General features: G+C 35.5%; 1 protein-coding gene across 1 annotated transcript in view; it reads left to right on the top strand.

The window, feature by feature from the left end:
- The window catches only part of cntnap5l (contactin associated protein family member 5 like), an 83,190-nt gene that overhangs the window by 27,477 nt on the left and 39,681 nt on the right, over positions 1-16,032 (top strand). Inside the window, exon 3 of the mRNA XM_051123264.1 lies at positions 3,110-3,303. Within this exon, the coding sequence (XP_050979221.1) occupies positions 3,110-3,303 (194 nt within the window). The remainder of the gene's footprint in view (positions 1-3,109; positions 3,304-16,032) is intronic.

Genomic DNA, 16,032 nt, shown 5'->3' with positions numbered 1-16,032 from the left:
ATTCTGCATATTCTGTGCGGTTCATCATCTTTGATGTCAAATTTTTACATTTAATCAATAAATTCTAATACTAAGACACTATAAGGCTGTTACCAATGAAATTAAATAAGTATCAGAAAAAATTGTGTTTGCAATGCAGAGGTGGCACAGAATCTGCATCTGAAGTAACATTCACACAGACTGTTTAATGCAGGACATGAATGCAGTTAACCTGCATTTACAAATGCATAAATAATGTTTAAAAAAGAAAACATTGAATATTGATATTTGAAATGTTTTTGGGATAAAAAAGTGAAAATATACTTTAAATACAGTATAAACCTAAAATCCCTAGTAGGTAGAGGCAAATCACTGCGTGAGTGAATCATTGAGTCATTCATTCAGCCAATTCGTTCAAACGGCTGATTGATTCAGTACCGAAACACCATTGTGTGTTGCTCAGAGATGCAAAACAGTTGCTTTGTTTGAAACTAGTGTTAATTTCGTCAACAAAAACTATGACGAAAAATGTTTGTTCAGGAGCATTTTTTCCCATGACTAAGATGAGACGAAGACGAGATAACAATAAAGTCATTAAACAAAAACTATGACTATATCAACATGCAATTTCATTGACAAAAAAAGACAAGACTAAAATGTATTCAAAAAAATTTTAACTTTACAAAAACCTCTCTTTATTTTCATCAAAAAAAAGGAGACAAAATGTTATTGCGGATTGCTTTACACGCCTCTACTACGCGAGCTTTCGTGTGTGGTTGCCAGTTAATGAGTTTTGCTTATTTTAAGCAATCTGGCAACCATGTGCACATGCTCAGCTGGAGTTTAGCTATCCAAATGAAAGCATCATTCAGCTGGTCTGTGTTCTGTCATGAGATCTCGACTATACTGTTTGCAGTTGTGGTTGCTGAATAAATGCACTTACTCAACCGCTGTTGTTTTAATAGAAAAACATAGGCTATTGCAATTTGGAGTTATTGGAATTACTATTAGAAATTTCATAATATTTTTCATTTGTTTTGTAGACAGAAAGACTGCATAAGTCTTTGGTATTAGTTTATATAATAAAAAGCCTGTAATAAATCAGTACACCAGATGAGGTACAATAAAACCAAGTGTATTCTATTGATTTGTGCTTACTGGTGAAAGTGCAATACCTAAAATGCAAAAGTAAATTTCTCAAATGACAACAATCACAACGATTATAATTCTGAGCAAAAATAATTTTTATCAGTTTAACCATTATACAGCACAACAAAAATGTTACTAAGATTTCATTGACTGAAACCTGACTAAAATGCTTATACATTTCGTTGACTTAAACTTGACTAAACAAAAACAGGACAAGGTTGACTAAATATGGTAACTAAAATATGATAAACTAAAACTAAAATTAGAGCAAGACTAAGAATTAAAAATGGCTGCCAAAATTAATTGTCTAATGGTTAATTAATAATAATCTTATTGATAAAATGTTTTCATTGACTAAAACTAAACTAAAATGTTGAGACTTTTAGTCGACTAAAACTTGACTAAAACTAAACTGGATAAAGTTGACTAAATATGATAAAACCTAAAAGGACATTTGACAGAAATCCTGTCTGAAAAGGTAAAAAATAAATACAATCTCACGTTATGTCAATCACACTTACACACTGCCTCTGAAACTTTTGTCGGTCATAAAAAAATTCAGATCAGGTTAAATTTTCTGTGTTTTTGCATCCATAGCAAGCATTTTGATAGGAAAGGATGAAAAAAAAAATGCATACAAACATTTCAGACTCAGTGTGCAATGGCTTTAAGACTAAAATAGCTGACAAAATGAACATTATTTGAAACTATTTTCATTGATGAAATAGAGTGAAAAACAGGAACTGCTGTGTCTAAAATGTAAGTCAAATAATATTGCTTATTGGACTGTGTTATAAAATCACATTTGCAGTCGTGCTGATATTTGGGAAAAAAATCTACTCTTCATGAGATATTAATTTTATCAGATGATGTAGATATAAAAGACATATAAAAGTCATTGTCTTGAATTTTGGGGGTATTCTAAATGTATTTTAATAGACTAAATCATGCCGTGAAAGCATAGATGCACACACACAGTATTCTAACCTATAACTCATCGTGCATGTGTGCACTCTCTGGGTTTGTTTTTATGATATGCTTGATAATGTTAAATTGCATATCATTTAAACAACAATTAGAATATTATTATAGACAATATATATCGCACACCCCTCCATCAGAAACAGATATAAATTATTTTTTATCCTTTTGTGCTAAAATAGGTTACGTCACACAGTGAAAGCTTGCACATCTTTAAAACAATAATTATGAAAAGATTGCAGACAATATATATATATTGCACCCCCTAACCTAAACCTATTTATTCAGCAGATTCAAATCGTTAGAGGCTGCATTTTCTTAAGATGTTCTGCATTTGATCCAAAAGTTATTTTAGAAACCAAAAACGTGGGTAGTGTTCTTTAGTGTTGTTCCAGGGAATATGTCATTTCTTTGCTATCGTGCCACTTGCAGAAATCAAACACAGCTCCTTTAATGTACCACTCGCTCGATTTATAGATTGTCCTGTCTGCCAGCATAATCCTTCCTGCAGGTACCGTTTGCTGAATTCTGGCGAAATAAAAAGAAAATGAGGTGGGTACTTAGTAGGTCTATGTGGGTGGACAAACATTTCCAAGAATTCTGTGAAGTTGTCGGCATGTGAGTCTTGATTGTATTTTTGCTCTGAACAAGAGATGAAGGAACAATGACAATAAGACATACAAGTGTAAAAATGTGCTGTGTAATTTCCAAATTGCCTTTTTTAAACTGCTGTAATATTATACTGCGCTGAGGTCTGTCTGCTGTTCTCCAGGGATGGATTGGCGATTTCTATCTCAGAAAGAGAGAGGCTGAGCCACAAAACTGCTGGAACAAATTTAATTCATTTTTTCCTCTGACCACTAAGCTTCAGTCCTGTCAGCATGATGAACAAGAGTATGAAATCTTAGAGAGTGCTTGAATTGTGGGGAGAATTACGTCCCAATTCGGTTTCATTTCTCTGTACTTTTTTAAGGCTCTGGCTCTTGATCTGTCCCCTTAGGTGGTGGGGGATGGTCTCCGAATGGAGACGACCAACAACCTTGGCTACAACTGGACCTACGGGACAGGGTGAAGGTCACATCCATTGCTACCCAAGGTCGGTGGGGCAGCTCTGACTGGGTCACTCGCTACCAGCTGCAGTACAGTGACTCTGGACGAACCTGGAGACCATATAGACAAGAGGATGTGATATGGGTGAGTCTAGCTCAGTTCTGGAACATATGCAAATGGAGTGTTTGCCTAGACATTGTTAGGCATTGTTTGAATTAAAGGACAAGTGAGAAATAAAACCATAGCAACAATAACTAAATAGAAGAGACTGACAGATAAAACCTCAGACACACACATAAACACTGCTGTAACAAGTCCTCTAATAACTCTAAAATGTCCAAATGGCACTACAGAGAATGCTATTAATGTTTTTAACATCTTTTTATGAAAACTGAAAACAGTCAGTACACTCAGTTCCAACCTGCAGGGCATCAAGAGTCACTTCTGAGAGTGAGTCAGGTCCTTTTTATGATTGTACAGTAATGTTAGAGATTAGGAAGAAACAACAAAATGCTGAACTCTCAGAGGAGACCATATTTAGCATATATGCTTTGAATCCAAAGATACAGAAAGTGTATTCGCCGCTTTGTTCATTTAGGGTTATTTCTATACCATTATAGTATTTATTAATGTTTTGAATAAGCTATTGCTTGAACGATTAATTTAGCTTTTAATTTGATCCCCTTGAAAAAATACTACAGTGTGTGTAGTCATTGCTATACAGATATGTATGACCATTGGGTTTGTGTCTTTTGCAGCATTTCGCATGTGAGCATCACGTTTAAGACGCCATGTCACGTTAAAAGAATTTAAACTTTTACATGCAGCGCTGCTCATCGATGTCAGTTCCAAAACTGTGGACCAATCAGAAGGAGTAGGCATTTAAAATAATATTAATTTACGAGAGATACAAGCTGTTTTCTACTTTTCACATGACAGTATTTAACATTTATTTTGATTGCAAGAGATGCTGGTTATTTTCTACTTTTAACATTGCAATATTCATTATTTTGAATCATTGATTCAGATGATTCATTCAAAATGTGGATTCACATTTAAGCTTGTGATAGATTGGGAGAAAATCAGCACTCGTGTCATATTGCTCTTGCTGCCTGTGTGATATTGTGTGATATGTGATATATATATATATATATATATATATATATATATATATATATATATATATATGAGACAGAACACATACAGGGGCAATTTTTTTGCACCAATATCTTGAATTTTAAGGCACACAGTAACTGCATTTGTGGAGTATATTTGTCAACAGTCAACCTTATAAAATCTAGGATGATGTAAAGGTCTGGGGGCGGGGCCAGCATGTTAACTGCGTTAAAATATTTTAAGCGCATTATTTTTTCATAACTAATTAATTAACGCGTTAAACTGACAATGTAAATGTATTTGTAGTATACATAGCATGTACTTTGAATACATTTTAGTACATTTATTTTTCACTAGGCTAGTATAAGCTTTTAATTTCAGTTTTAATTTTAAGTTTGGTTTAAGGTTTAGTAACTTTGTGCTTATTTTAAAATACGTTTATTTCAGTGTTTCTTGTATTTTTGTGCTAGTCAGTTGGCAAAGGAACACGTTTTTCACCTGCTATTCATATTTTATTTCAGCTTTATTTCAGTTCACCAATTTTTTTTTTTTTTTTTTTTACAGTTTTAGTTTTAGTCACTAATAGCAACTCTCATAGGTTTTCCATAATAATCCAACAGTGTGATCTTTGCTACTAAGAAGTTCATGGGTCACCTGCAGAATTATTTTTTTGCTGGATCCTTTTACTCCATTTGACTGTCAATTTTTCCAGCCTGTATGAAAGGATCTGCATGGCGCATGTGGCATTGATACAAGATGCAGTGAAGCACGAGGCATTATGATGAACTGTGTTCGGTGATGGAATTTTGTTTGGAATATGTTGATAAATTATTCTCCCTGTCTGAGATCAATAAAACACACTTCGGGTCACTTAAGACCTGTCAGTGCATGCGGCACATACAAATGATTCATTAGACTATGTTAATTAATCCTGCGGCTCTCTAGTGGCTTGTTTCGGTGAAGTGATTTTCCTCTCTTCAACGCGAGAAGAAATTTAAATCAACCTGATCTCTGTCTTGCATAGCGTTCCGTCGTCTTGTTTTAAGTACATTTAATTGTCGTTTTGACTAAAAGGCAAGTTGTAGTGTTAAATTTCCCGGAAATGTCAATCAATCTTGTGCTCTTCTTTATTCCCGGGTGCTTTGTGAGGTCTTTCCTGCTTAAAGTTGTGTAAAAACCATCAAATCCTAATAAACTGCTGGGAAGGGAGCTTTAATTATGTATGAATTTTTAAGCATCCACAGTCCACTGTGACAATACCGGTGACACAGTGACTTGAGCATTAATTATCCTGAAGGACATCTTGCTAATTTGCTTAATTATTTTAGATTATTAATTAATAAGATGAATATTGCCCACTGGGATGACTTAATAGTAATTTGAGCAGGAAGAAACCCTATTTTGCAGCAAGCAACCCTTGTAGGGATACATGCACATGTGATATTTAAGACTTCTGCAATAAATAAGAGAATTGGTTAACCAAGATTCAACACAGATATATAAAAAGAAACAGTCTGTTCAGTCTCCAGTCTAACCAGCAGGTTTCTTTTCACCTTGAAATATCAAGTCTGTCAACAACAGAGATGGTGTGAGCTTTGGTGTGGCCAAAAGGAGAAGCTGAGCTTCTCCTTGCTGTTGGGCACACACTGGCAGTAGGACCTTGAATTTAGCTTGTTTACCCATTCAGAGGAGGAAACCATCTCACAGAGGTGCCAGTCTGTGCCAAGGTGAGTTGCAATGCCAGCTGGAGCAGATGCCAGTGAGTCAGACAGCCAGACAGACAGAATCCGATGCCATCTGTTTAACGCCAGAATACAGTCACACACTTTGCCTAAACCGAAACACGCTGCTCATTAGATAAGGGTCTTCTCATCGCTACTGCCCACCAGCTAATCGTGCTAAACATATGAGTCAGTTTAAATCTAAATTGTGTGATTCTGCTACTTACGTGATATTTATGAAACCATTCTGGCTGTGCGTTTGTGTGTTAATGTTTTTGGACTGGTTATATGTCAGTAACTGTGTACGGATCTACAGCTGAGGTCATAAGTTTACATACACCTTGCAGAATCTGCAAAATGTTCATTATTTTACCAAAATAAGAGGGATCATACAAAATGTGTTTTTTTTTTTATTTAGTACTGACCTGAATAAGACATTTCACATAAAAGACATTTACAGTCCACAAGAGAAAACAATAGTTAAATTTATAAAAATTACCCTTCAAAAGTTTACATATGCTTGATTCTTACTGTGTTGTTACCTGAATGATCCACAGCTGTTTTTTTGTTGTTGTTGTTTTTTAGTGACAGTTGTTCATGAGTTCCTTGTTTGTCCTGCTCGCTGTTCTTCAGAAAAATTGCCACAAATTCTTTGGTTTTTATTGCAATCAGATATACTTAAGTATATATTTAGTTGGACTCCTAGATCCATATAATTCAAGTGCAGTAATTCAGTAATTCTGTTGTTCCTCTCAGCGCGTTTTCTTCCAGAAACAAACAGTAGCCGAGATGAACTTGATGAATTGTCAAGCTTTGTTTACGGTGATGTGGGCGTTTACATGCCGCGCGCAGCACGTGGCAGTTTATCATATCAAAAAGCGAAAGTAGCTCGTGGGCATGATCGCATTAAAAATAATTAGCTCTGATGGCAAAACTGTACATGGTTTCATACGGATTACTTTAGCACAGAATATTTGCTTTCGATAAGACTTTATTTAAAAGTAGAGATAGCTTTTTTAGATATATCACTCCTGTCTGTGTGCTGAGTATTCACTGAGTTTAGGTTCATTTTAGTGGCGCATTTCTAAAAGCAGTTTGCGGAGACAGTGAAGACTGAGAAAGCACCCATTTCTTTATTTTAAAGCAGCACACAGTTCAGTTGTTATTGTGAGTGTGCACAAATATAAGTATACACTTAATGGTTTCGAATGATGTATAACACTTATTTGTGTGACCAAAATCAATAGAGTATTTTTAGTCACTTTCGCACTGATCTTAAAAAAAAAGTGGCAAACTCGGCATGACCGTCGACCCCAGGGAGTTAAGTACAAAACTGGTTCTGCCGATTTAGGAGACTTTAAATATACCAGTTTAGTACTAAAAGTCCTGATTGCAGAGTATTTTTATTAAGTACATAATATGTTAATGTATTTTAAATACATTTTAGTATATTTATTTTTCACTAAGGTTATATAAGCTTTTATTTTCAGTTTTCATTTTAAATTTGGTTTAAGGTTTAGTAACTTTGTGCTTTTGTATTTTAAAATGTTTCCTTAGCTTTTTTTTTTTTCAGTGTTTCTTGTATGTTTGTCCTAGTTAGTTACCAAAGCTACATTTCTCAAGCTTTTCATCTAATATTCATATTTTATTTCAGCTTTATTTCATTCACCAAAAAATGTTTTTTAATAGTTGGGTCACCTGCAAAATAAATTTTTTGCTGGACTCTTGCTGGACAAAATTTTTGCAGAAAAATCCTTCAGGTTCCACAAATTCTTTGGGTTTTGTGTGTGAATAGATGGATCTCAAAATCATACAGTAATTGTTGGAAAGGGTTCAAATACACAAAAATGCTGAAAAACCAAAGAATTTGTGGCACCTGAAGGATTTTTTCTGAAGAACAGCAGGCGGTTTAACCGTTCAGGACAAACAAGGGAGTCATGAACAACTATCAAAAAAAAAAAAAAAAAAAAAAAAAAACAGCTGTGAATCATTCAGGTAACAACACAGTATGCAGAATCAAGTGTATGTAAACTTTTGAACGGGTCATTTTTATAAATTCAACTATTATTTTCTCTTGTGGGCTATATGTAAACATCTATGTGAAATATCTTATTCAGGTCAGTACTAAATTAAAAAATAATAAAAAAAATAACATTTTGCAGATTCTACAAGGTGTATGTAAACATTTGACCTCAACTGGATATGGATAGACAGAAAAAATGATCTATAGGCACTGTAGGGTTGAGGCTAATGGACTGACGAGAACCGAGAAATACAGCGGTGATTCTGCAAAGAGACAAATTTGTCATGATTCAGTCAGCCTTTCAGAAGGGCTGCTGAACTTTTCCATTTCCATCACGAGTTTTTTTTTTTGAATCATGGAGGGTTTTGTGGAACAGATAACCCTCTCTCTCTTTCCCACCATCTGTGTGAGAGCTTTCTGGGGCCTGGAGTACAGCTGAGGTTTTATTCCTGCTGGCACAAAGCGTTTTATTCTCACCACAGCATGAAGGTGGTGCGCTTTGACAATTAAATCCTACATTAGCCACCATCCCCTCCATCTGCCCCCCCCCCAGCTTTTTTTTCCAAAGTCTGTACAGTACCTTTCGCTCCTTTTCTTTGCTTTAATCTATATCTGTGCCTTGACGTTTGCCTTCTGTGTGAATGGGAGAGAGAAGAAAGAAATTGAGAACCATTATCCAAGCAAAGAACTAGGGACAGTGAGTTTCATTCAGTAATCATTTTATTACTCGCTTACTTGTGTGTACAAAAAAAATGCTCAAGCTTTTCTGCCAAAACGGGTGCGTACACATAGTATTATTCTTACCGTCGCTCTAATGTTAATTAATCTGGTTTATTCTGAGTGAGGAAGTGCATACTTGTGATTAGTAATTAGCATAAAACAAGCCAAAGGGCTTTCCACACACACAGTCAGTAAGATTTAAAAAAAAAAAAAAAAAAAATTATAATGAAAATAAAAATACTTTTTTCTCAGAAAAAGGATTACATTAAAGGATTAGTTCACTACAAGAAAAAAAATTCTTGATAATTTACTCACCCCCATTTCATCAAAAGACGTTCATGTCTTTCTTTCTTCAGTCGCAAAAGAAATTAAGGTTTTTGAGGAAAACATTCCAGGTTTTTTCTCCACATAGTGGACTTCAAAGGGAGCCAGCGGGTTGAAGGTCCAAATTGCAGTTTCAATGCAGCTTCAAAGGGCTCTACACAATCCCAGGTGAGAAATAAGGGTCTTAACGAGTGAAATGATTGGTCATTTTCTAAAAAGAGAGAAAAAATTACTTTTTAACCACAAATGCTCAGCATGCACTAGCTTGACTTCACGCATTACGTAATCACATTGAAAAGGCCAACGCATATGTGGAAGTACCGACCCAGTGTTACAAAGTCAAAGTCAAACACCTTTTACAAGAAAAGGTAAAACAACGATGTTGGACAAGAGTTTTTTGCCCTACCCTACCTTTTTGAACCGAAGTACATAGACGAAGAACTAACCACGCGTGACCTTTTCAACATTATTATGAATGCGTAATAATAATGGGAAGGGTTCAATTTCGTTAGCAGAGCTAGTGCAATATGAGCATTTGTGGTTAAAGTACATAATTTAATTTTTTTTTTTTTCTTTGGAAAATGACCAATCGTTTCACTAGACAAGACTCTTCATGTAGAGCTTCTTTGAAGCTGCACTGAAACTGCAATTTGGACTTTCAGCCTGTTGACCACCATTGAAGTCCACAATATGGAGAAAAATCCTGGAATGTTTTCCTCAAAAACCTTAATTTCTTTCTGAAGAAAGAAAGACATGAACTTTTTGGATGATATTGGGGTGAGTAAATTATTGTTTGAACATTAATGTGTGTTGGAAGTGTATGTACACATCTACCCTATAATGATAAAAATCCATGCAGTGGTTTTTAATTAATCTGTAAAAATAATATTCCCTTTTTCAAACCGAGCCATTCTCAGATGCCTGTCGTTGTGGTGTCACACCGACAGAGGCAGCTCCCACGATAGTTGATTGACAGGAGCGTCTTACCTAAGATCAGTTGTAACAGTCCAACCTCCATGTTTTGATGCCGGAGCAGGGATGTAAGTTAGACAAGAATTGAGCGATTGAGGTTGCTGGATGTAATAATGAACGCAGTGGTCGTCATTTACTCCTGACATCTGAGCTGCTGAAGATGCAGTGCATTACATTTGTTAGGGAAGGGAATGCGCCTCCAGATCTATCTATATCTGTCTATGTTCGTGCGAATCATTCGTGATCCAGCTTCACTTACAGCAGAAGTGAGTATAAGGGTTTTTTTTAGGAATCTTTGCGATTGCCTTTCCTAATAATGTGCTAGTTAGCAAGTTTAGAGGCTAAACACGGCTAAAGTAAACATGCTCGTCACTCCACAGAGAGAAGAGAGGGGCGGGGCGAGCAGAGCTCATTTGCATTTAAAGCAGCCTCGACCAGAATGGGATGATTTTTGCAGAGCTGATTTTGGCATGGTAAAAAGGGTGTTGTTTTACACTACCATTGAGAATTTTTAACCAAAGTATATTATAGACTTTTCATTAAGACCCTAAAGAATCATATCAACTTGTGGAAAATGGGCATCTGATGACCCCTTTAAAATGTATTTAAAATCTAATCATAGATCATTTAAATAACAAACCATGTTTTGAATAAATGTGGCTCTAAATTCTATTCTGAATTTAGAATAAATTTAAGTGCATGCTTATTTATGAATCATTATTTCAGCATAAAAATGTTAGCAAATACATAAACACGGTTGGTGAACGAAACCTGTTGTGTGTGCTCTTAATGATAGAATGTGGAAAACTCTCAAGGACGTGTGTGTGCCGATACCTTTCCCACCGCTGTAGTGTCAGTGTAATGAGGCATGACATGAAGCGGCATGACAATACAGCAAGCCACATCCACTCCATATCTATATTCAGTATCCTCCTCAGTCCTTAAGTGCACACACAAAGACATACGCACTACATGAGACAACGGCCGAGATATTACACTCTGGCTTCTCCCTGCTCTAATGGTCATGTTCAGGCAAGAGAGACTGAAGTGACTGTTTGATGGCCATATCCTGTGCACAGCAGCATCCAGGAGAAGTAAACACCACTCTGCCTGGCGCACTCTATGTTTGGGCACGCAAGATAAAATGTTTCAGTCCAATGCAGAGGCAATACCTGATATGTTCCAGTCCAATATTGTTGAACACAATTTACCGCCTCATTGTCCCGGTGCATGCAGACCTAGTTTGGTTGTTTTTTTCTGGCAAGGTGACACTACATATGTTTGCCGGCTGATATGAACAGCTACAGATGCAACTGCAGCCCTTTGTCTCGTAAGTGCTATCAAATGAGTGCATTTTGGCTTGCATACTTTGTTTTCTCTCATTTATGTTATGTGTGCAAAAACAGTGCACACTTATGCCAGATATATTTTATGTGCTTTATTAGGCTGTTGATGGCAGACACTAATTTAAAGTGACTTACAAATGAGAATAATACAAGGATATGCTGTTAATCAAGGACAAATTAACCGCTATCTGATTGTTAGCTACAAAAGAGCAAAAGAGAAAAAGAACAAGACAAATGAAGATTTACATCAGCAGACAGCAGCTTTAATCACAGACAATACAATGAATGAGGATGCGATCTAAGGGAAATTCACTAAAAATGTAGGTTTATCTCAAGAACAAGCAGTTGTGTCTTTCTATATGAAAACAACAACAACAAAAAAATAGATTTTTTTGGGATATAGATATGAATTGCTTTGTATTTCCCATCGATGTCCCTTTAAACAGTGCAGCTGTGAGAGATATTACTGTTGGCAGTATTTTCACTAGTCTAAATGGAAAGTGCTTAGTTTAAATCAGCTTCCCTGTGAGGTACATGGATGGAATGTTTATAATGGATTGGCTGCTCAATAAGGAATAGCAGTAAAATGTTTGCATTGGATTACCTGCTGATGGAGGTATGCAGGTAGATGTTTTTTTTATTAAGCAGACTCTCTAAAAATCAAAGCAGATGTGAAAGAACAAAGCAGCAGTGAAGGGTTCAATTTCTTTAAAGTATTACAAAGTGTACTAATATTGAGTCCCCTACAACAGGTTTAAATGCATTTAAGTTCAGAAAACATTGCGGTTTTCTCCAAATATATATTTAGAGTCATTTTTTCAATGATTTCGAAACAATTTGTTCGATTAGTTCAGAGCATAAACCCCTCCCTTCCATAAGCCTACTCTGCTCTGATTGATCAGCTAGCCAAGCTTGTTGTGACTGGCACTAAGAGATGAGTACTTGAGCGAGTTAGGGAGTGCTACCATCTTTGTTGCCAATCCACGGTTGTTTTTAATGTCCATGGTTGAAGCAACCCTAATAACGTTATATTTAATATGCAAATTCACCAGGAAAACTCTACCAAAAACGTGTAATTTACACCTCGGAATGCGTTTTTTAATGGGGAACCCCCCCTCGAAATATGGGCGGGTTTTGTTGTATAAACCTGGCAACCCTGGCTACCATTGACGAAGCATGCACCAAAACAATAATATAGTGCTCAAATCCGTTCTTAAAATTATGACATAAAAACATTTTGACAAACACTTATGCAAGCGAATTGAGCCCACAGCTAAAGTTCAGCTGCAAAACAAAACAAAAAAAAGTAAACATTTAACAAAATATGTTAGCTGAGTGCTAACAAGACTGATGAAACAACACAGTTTGTAAACCAAAATATATTTATGTTCTTTATTATTACACAAAGTAATTAGAACAACGACAGTCTACATGAATCAACACATTCTTAGGAAATAGTGGGTTCACAGTGAATTGTGCGGACTATTTTAGTTGTATCGTGGTTTACCTGGAAACGCACACAAAACGTATTAATCGTACTTAAGGGTTGTGGTTCAGAGACGCTTGTTGGTCAAAATAAGGAAGATTAGAAGCCATCAATGATAAAAGCCAAGATTAGAAAAGCAGTTCTAGGTAAAATGATGAGCACACAACAAAAGGTTTGAATTGTTTTGCTGTGGTATAGTGAAAAATTAATTTGAACCACTGATTCTTCACATCATGAAAAGAAAACACTCGCTTTGAAATGTTAAGTTGTACTAAGTGACAACTTAGATATTTGAGTTGACTTAAAAAATTTGGTTTGTTAAACTTAAAAGCTGGGTAAGTAACCCAGCTGCCTTAAAATTGTAAGTCGAATCAACTCAAATATCTAAGTTGTCACTTGAGTTGACTGAACTTAAAATTTTAAGGCAGCCAGGTAACAAATTATTTTAAGTTGACTCAACAAATAGTTTTTTACAGTCTAACGGAAGTGTTTGTGGGCAGGCCAGAGTGTTCGTATCTTGCGGACATGCAGGGACTACACTGTAAAAAACAATTTGTTGAGTCAACTTAAAATAATTTGTAACCTGGCTGCCTTAAAATTTTAAGTTCAGTCAGCTCAAAAAAATGTATTCAACTTGAAATGTTAAATTATACTAAGTGACAACGTAGATATTTGAGTTGAATCAACTTAAAATTTTAAGGCAGCTGGGTTACTTACCCATCTGTCAAGTTTAGCAAACACAAATATCTAAGTTATTACTTAGTACAACTTAATATTTCAAGTTGACTAAACTTATTTTAGTTGACTGAACTTAAAATTTTAAGGCAGCAAGGTAACAAATTATTTTAAGCTGACTCAACAAATTGTGTTTTTTATTTTTTACAGTGTGTGCAAATATGTTACCTAGTGATGTATATCAGTAACAGGCAGAACATTTGAAAATATAATGACTTGTTAAAGCAATTCAGAGTCGGCACTTTCAAAGAGACAATATCTTTATTTATCATCAACTTCGCAGACTGTTTTCATTGAAGGATGGCTGTTACAAACTGCAAATAATATATTTTTCGAAAACCCATGTGACCTGCTCTGTAAAACACTGCTTGAAGCTACAAACTCCCATTCACTTTTGAATGCATTTGATTAAATATTATATTCATTTCTACAGATTCTACAGCACTACCCAAATTAATCGGGATCTCACACAATTTATACAGTTTTTTTATATCACGTCCTTCTCCTCAGACCTTATATTTTAACTGATTTCATTATACCAGAAAATGGTTCCACCAGAAAGGATTTTAACTATAGTCTTAATGGTTTATATTAGAGTTATTTGGACTAAATTGCAGGCTAATCATAAAACATTGTGGAGAAAGTTAAAGCAGGGAGGCATAAAAGAAGCTATTTATTTTCTGCTGAATGATTGTGTGTTGATTTATGACCAGTTGATGTGGCTCCTGCTCCTTGGGGTTGTGCATTATTTAGAAATACATCAAATGAAAAAGATTTGCTAGTTCATTATTAGAAGAAATGCTCTATGTAAAACTGATTTCCCCCCCAAGAGGAATACAGAGGTCACCTTGTTGTCATTATGTAAAAATGCAGAACCTGTAATTTTGAAAATGTCAAACGAGTGGAAAATTACAACTGAGAATTGCTAAAACTCCAAAGATCTTTATAATTTAACACTCTTGAATTCTGAATAATGTGAGGTTTTGGAGTTGGTGTTTTCAGATCCCTAAGACCTGATGGTGGCAGATCCAAGTTCTCAAGACAGACAGAATCTTATTGTTTGGATTACTGTAGTGCCTCCCCATTGACTCTAGTTGTCTTTTCTTTAGTTTGGGCTTATTGCGACATCTCTGAAATCGATTTCCTCTGCGTCTCCCCACCACTGGTTTGTGTTCACGTGGTCCGCCAGGTGTAAAGCCAAAGACTTGCACAAACCCACACGTGTGTACGCATTCACACAAAATCAATATATTTCATTTCAGAGCTCTCTCTTATCTGTTCCTCTGTGCTTGGATTGGTAAAGCAGATTGACCTACACTTTTTCACTAAAATAATACTGTGGCAAAATATGAAAGTCCCTTATCGTGTATCGTAAAGATTGTCTGTTGGTTTCCTGTAAAATTAATACTTGACATGAAGGGTGAGTAACATTTGAGTGATTTTTTACTTGAATAAATGAACGCAGTGGTTTGGAAAGAAATAAATGTCTGTATTGTCTAAATCTATTATGCAAGTGTAATCCATGGTGGTGGTGGTGGTGATATTAAAATATTAATTAAAGTAATTATTGATTTTTTCCACTTATGAACCGATTTTTTCAGTTAAAAGAAGCATTTGAGGTTTGATTGCAAATTTAATCTTCAGCAACATGAAAAGGTCAGAGCTGTGTTGTGTTTTGTGCTTTAACGCTGATCTCCGAGGCTTTTCATAATGTTTCTTTTTTCATTAAGAGCTTTGATGCCTTTGCTCTACAAACCGCCCACTTTTTATCCCACATAATAAGATTTTGGTGTCCATTTAAAATCAATGGCAGCGACTGGGAGGAGCTGTGGCGTAAGCCGCTAACAGCAGCTAATGTGGCAAGGAGGATTCATCACGTTGTGACAGATTCTATTAAACCACTCTAAAAAGGTCAATCAGTTCAGAAACGTGTTTATAGATATTTTCTCCCAGCCATTCTCGTATGCTGATCTATCTCTGTCTGGCTCTAAAGTTGTTTGGCCACTCTTTAGGTGTGGTCCAACATGTCTTTGTGTTTCCACAGAGCTGGAGGTGACCATGGAAAATATTGATTATGTTGAGCTAAAGCTGCTAAAGGCTTAATCAGATCATCTTCCTGTTGTGAGGAATCTTTTCACTTGCTTTGGCTAAAAGATATTTCTTTAATCTCTTCCTCACTTTTTTATATTCAAAGGACAACATTTTTTTTTTTTTTAATGCTAAATGAAGACTTGTAACGATGTAAACTCACAAGCCAGATGCAACTTTCATACCTCCACTTTCAAACAAGGGTCGATAGCTCAAAGTTAATTGACCTCCCTCTTGAACTTTAGAAATGACACAAAATGTCAGCTGTACCTTTAAAATGCAAAATAATAATGATTATAATTTAAAAATCAATACCTGCCGTCTGTGTATTGACTCTGTATC

Source organism: Labeo rohita, chromosome 11, assembly GCF_022985175.1.
Source record: "Labeo rohita strain BAU-BD-2019 chromosome 11, IGBB_LRoh.1.0, whole genome shotgun sequence".
In the NCBI taxonomy this organism is placed as follows: domain Eukaryota; kingdom Metazoa; phylum Chordata; class Actinopteri; order Cypriniformes; family Cyprinidae; genus Labeo; species Labeo rohita.
Note: the sequence above shows the minus strand (reverse complement) of the source record. Positions and strands in the feature narration are given on the sequence as shown.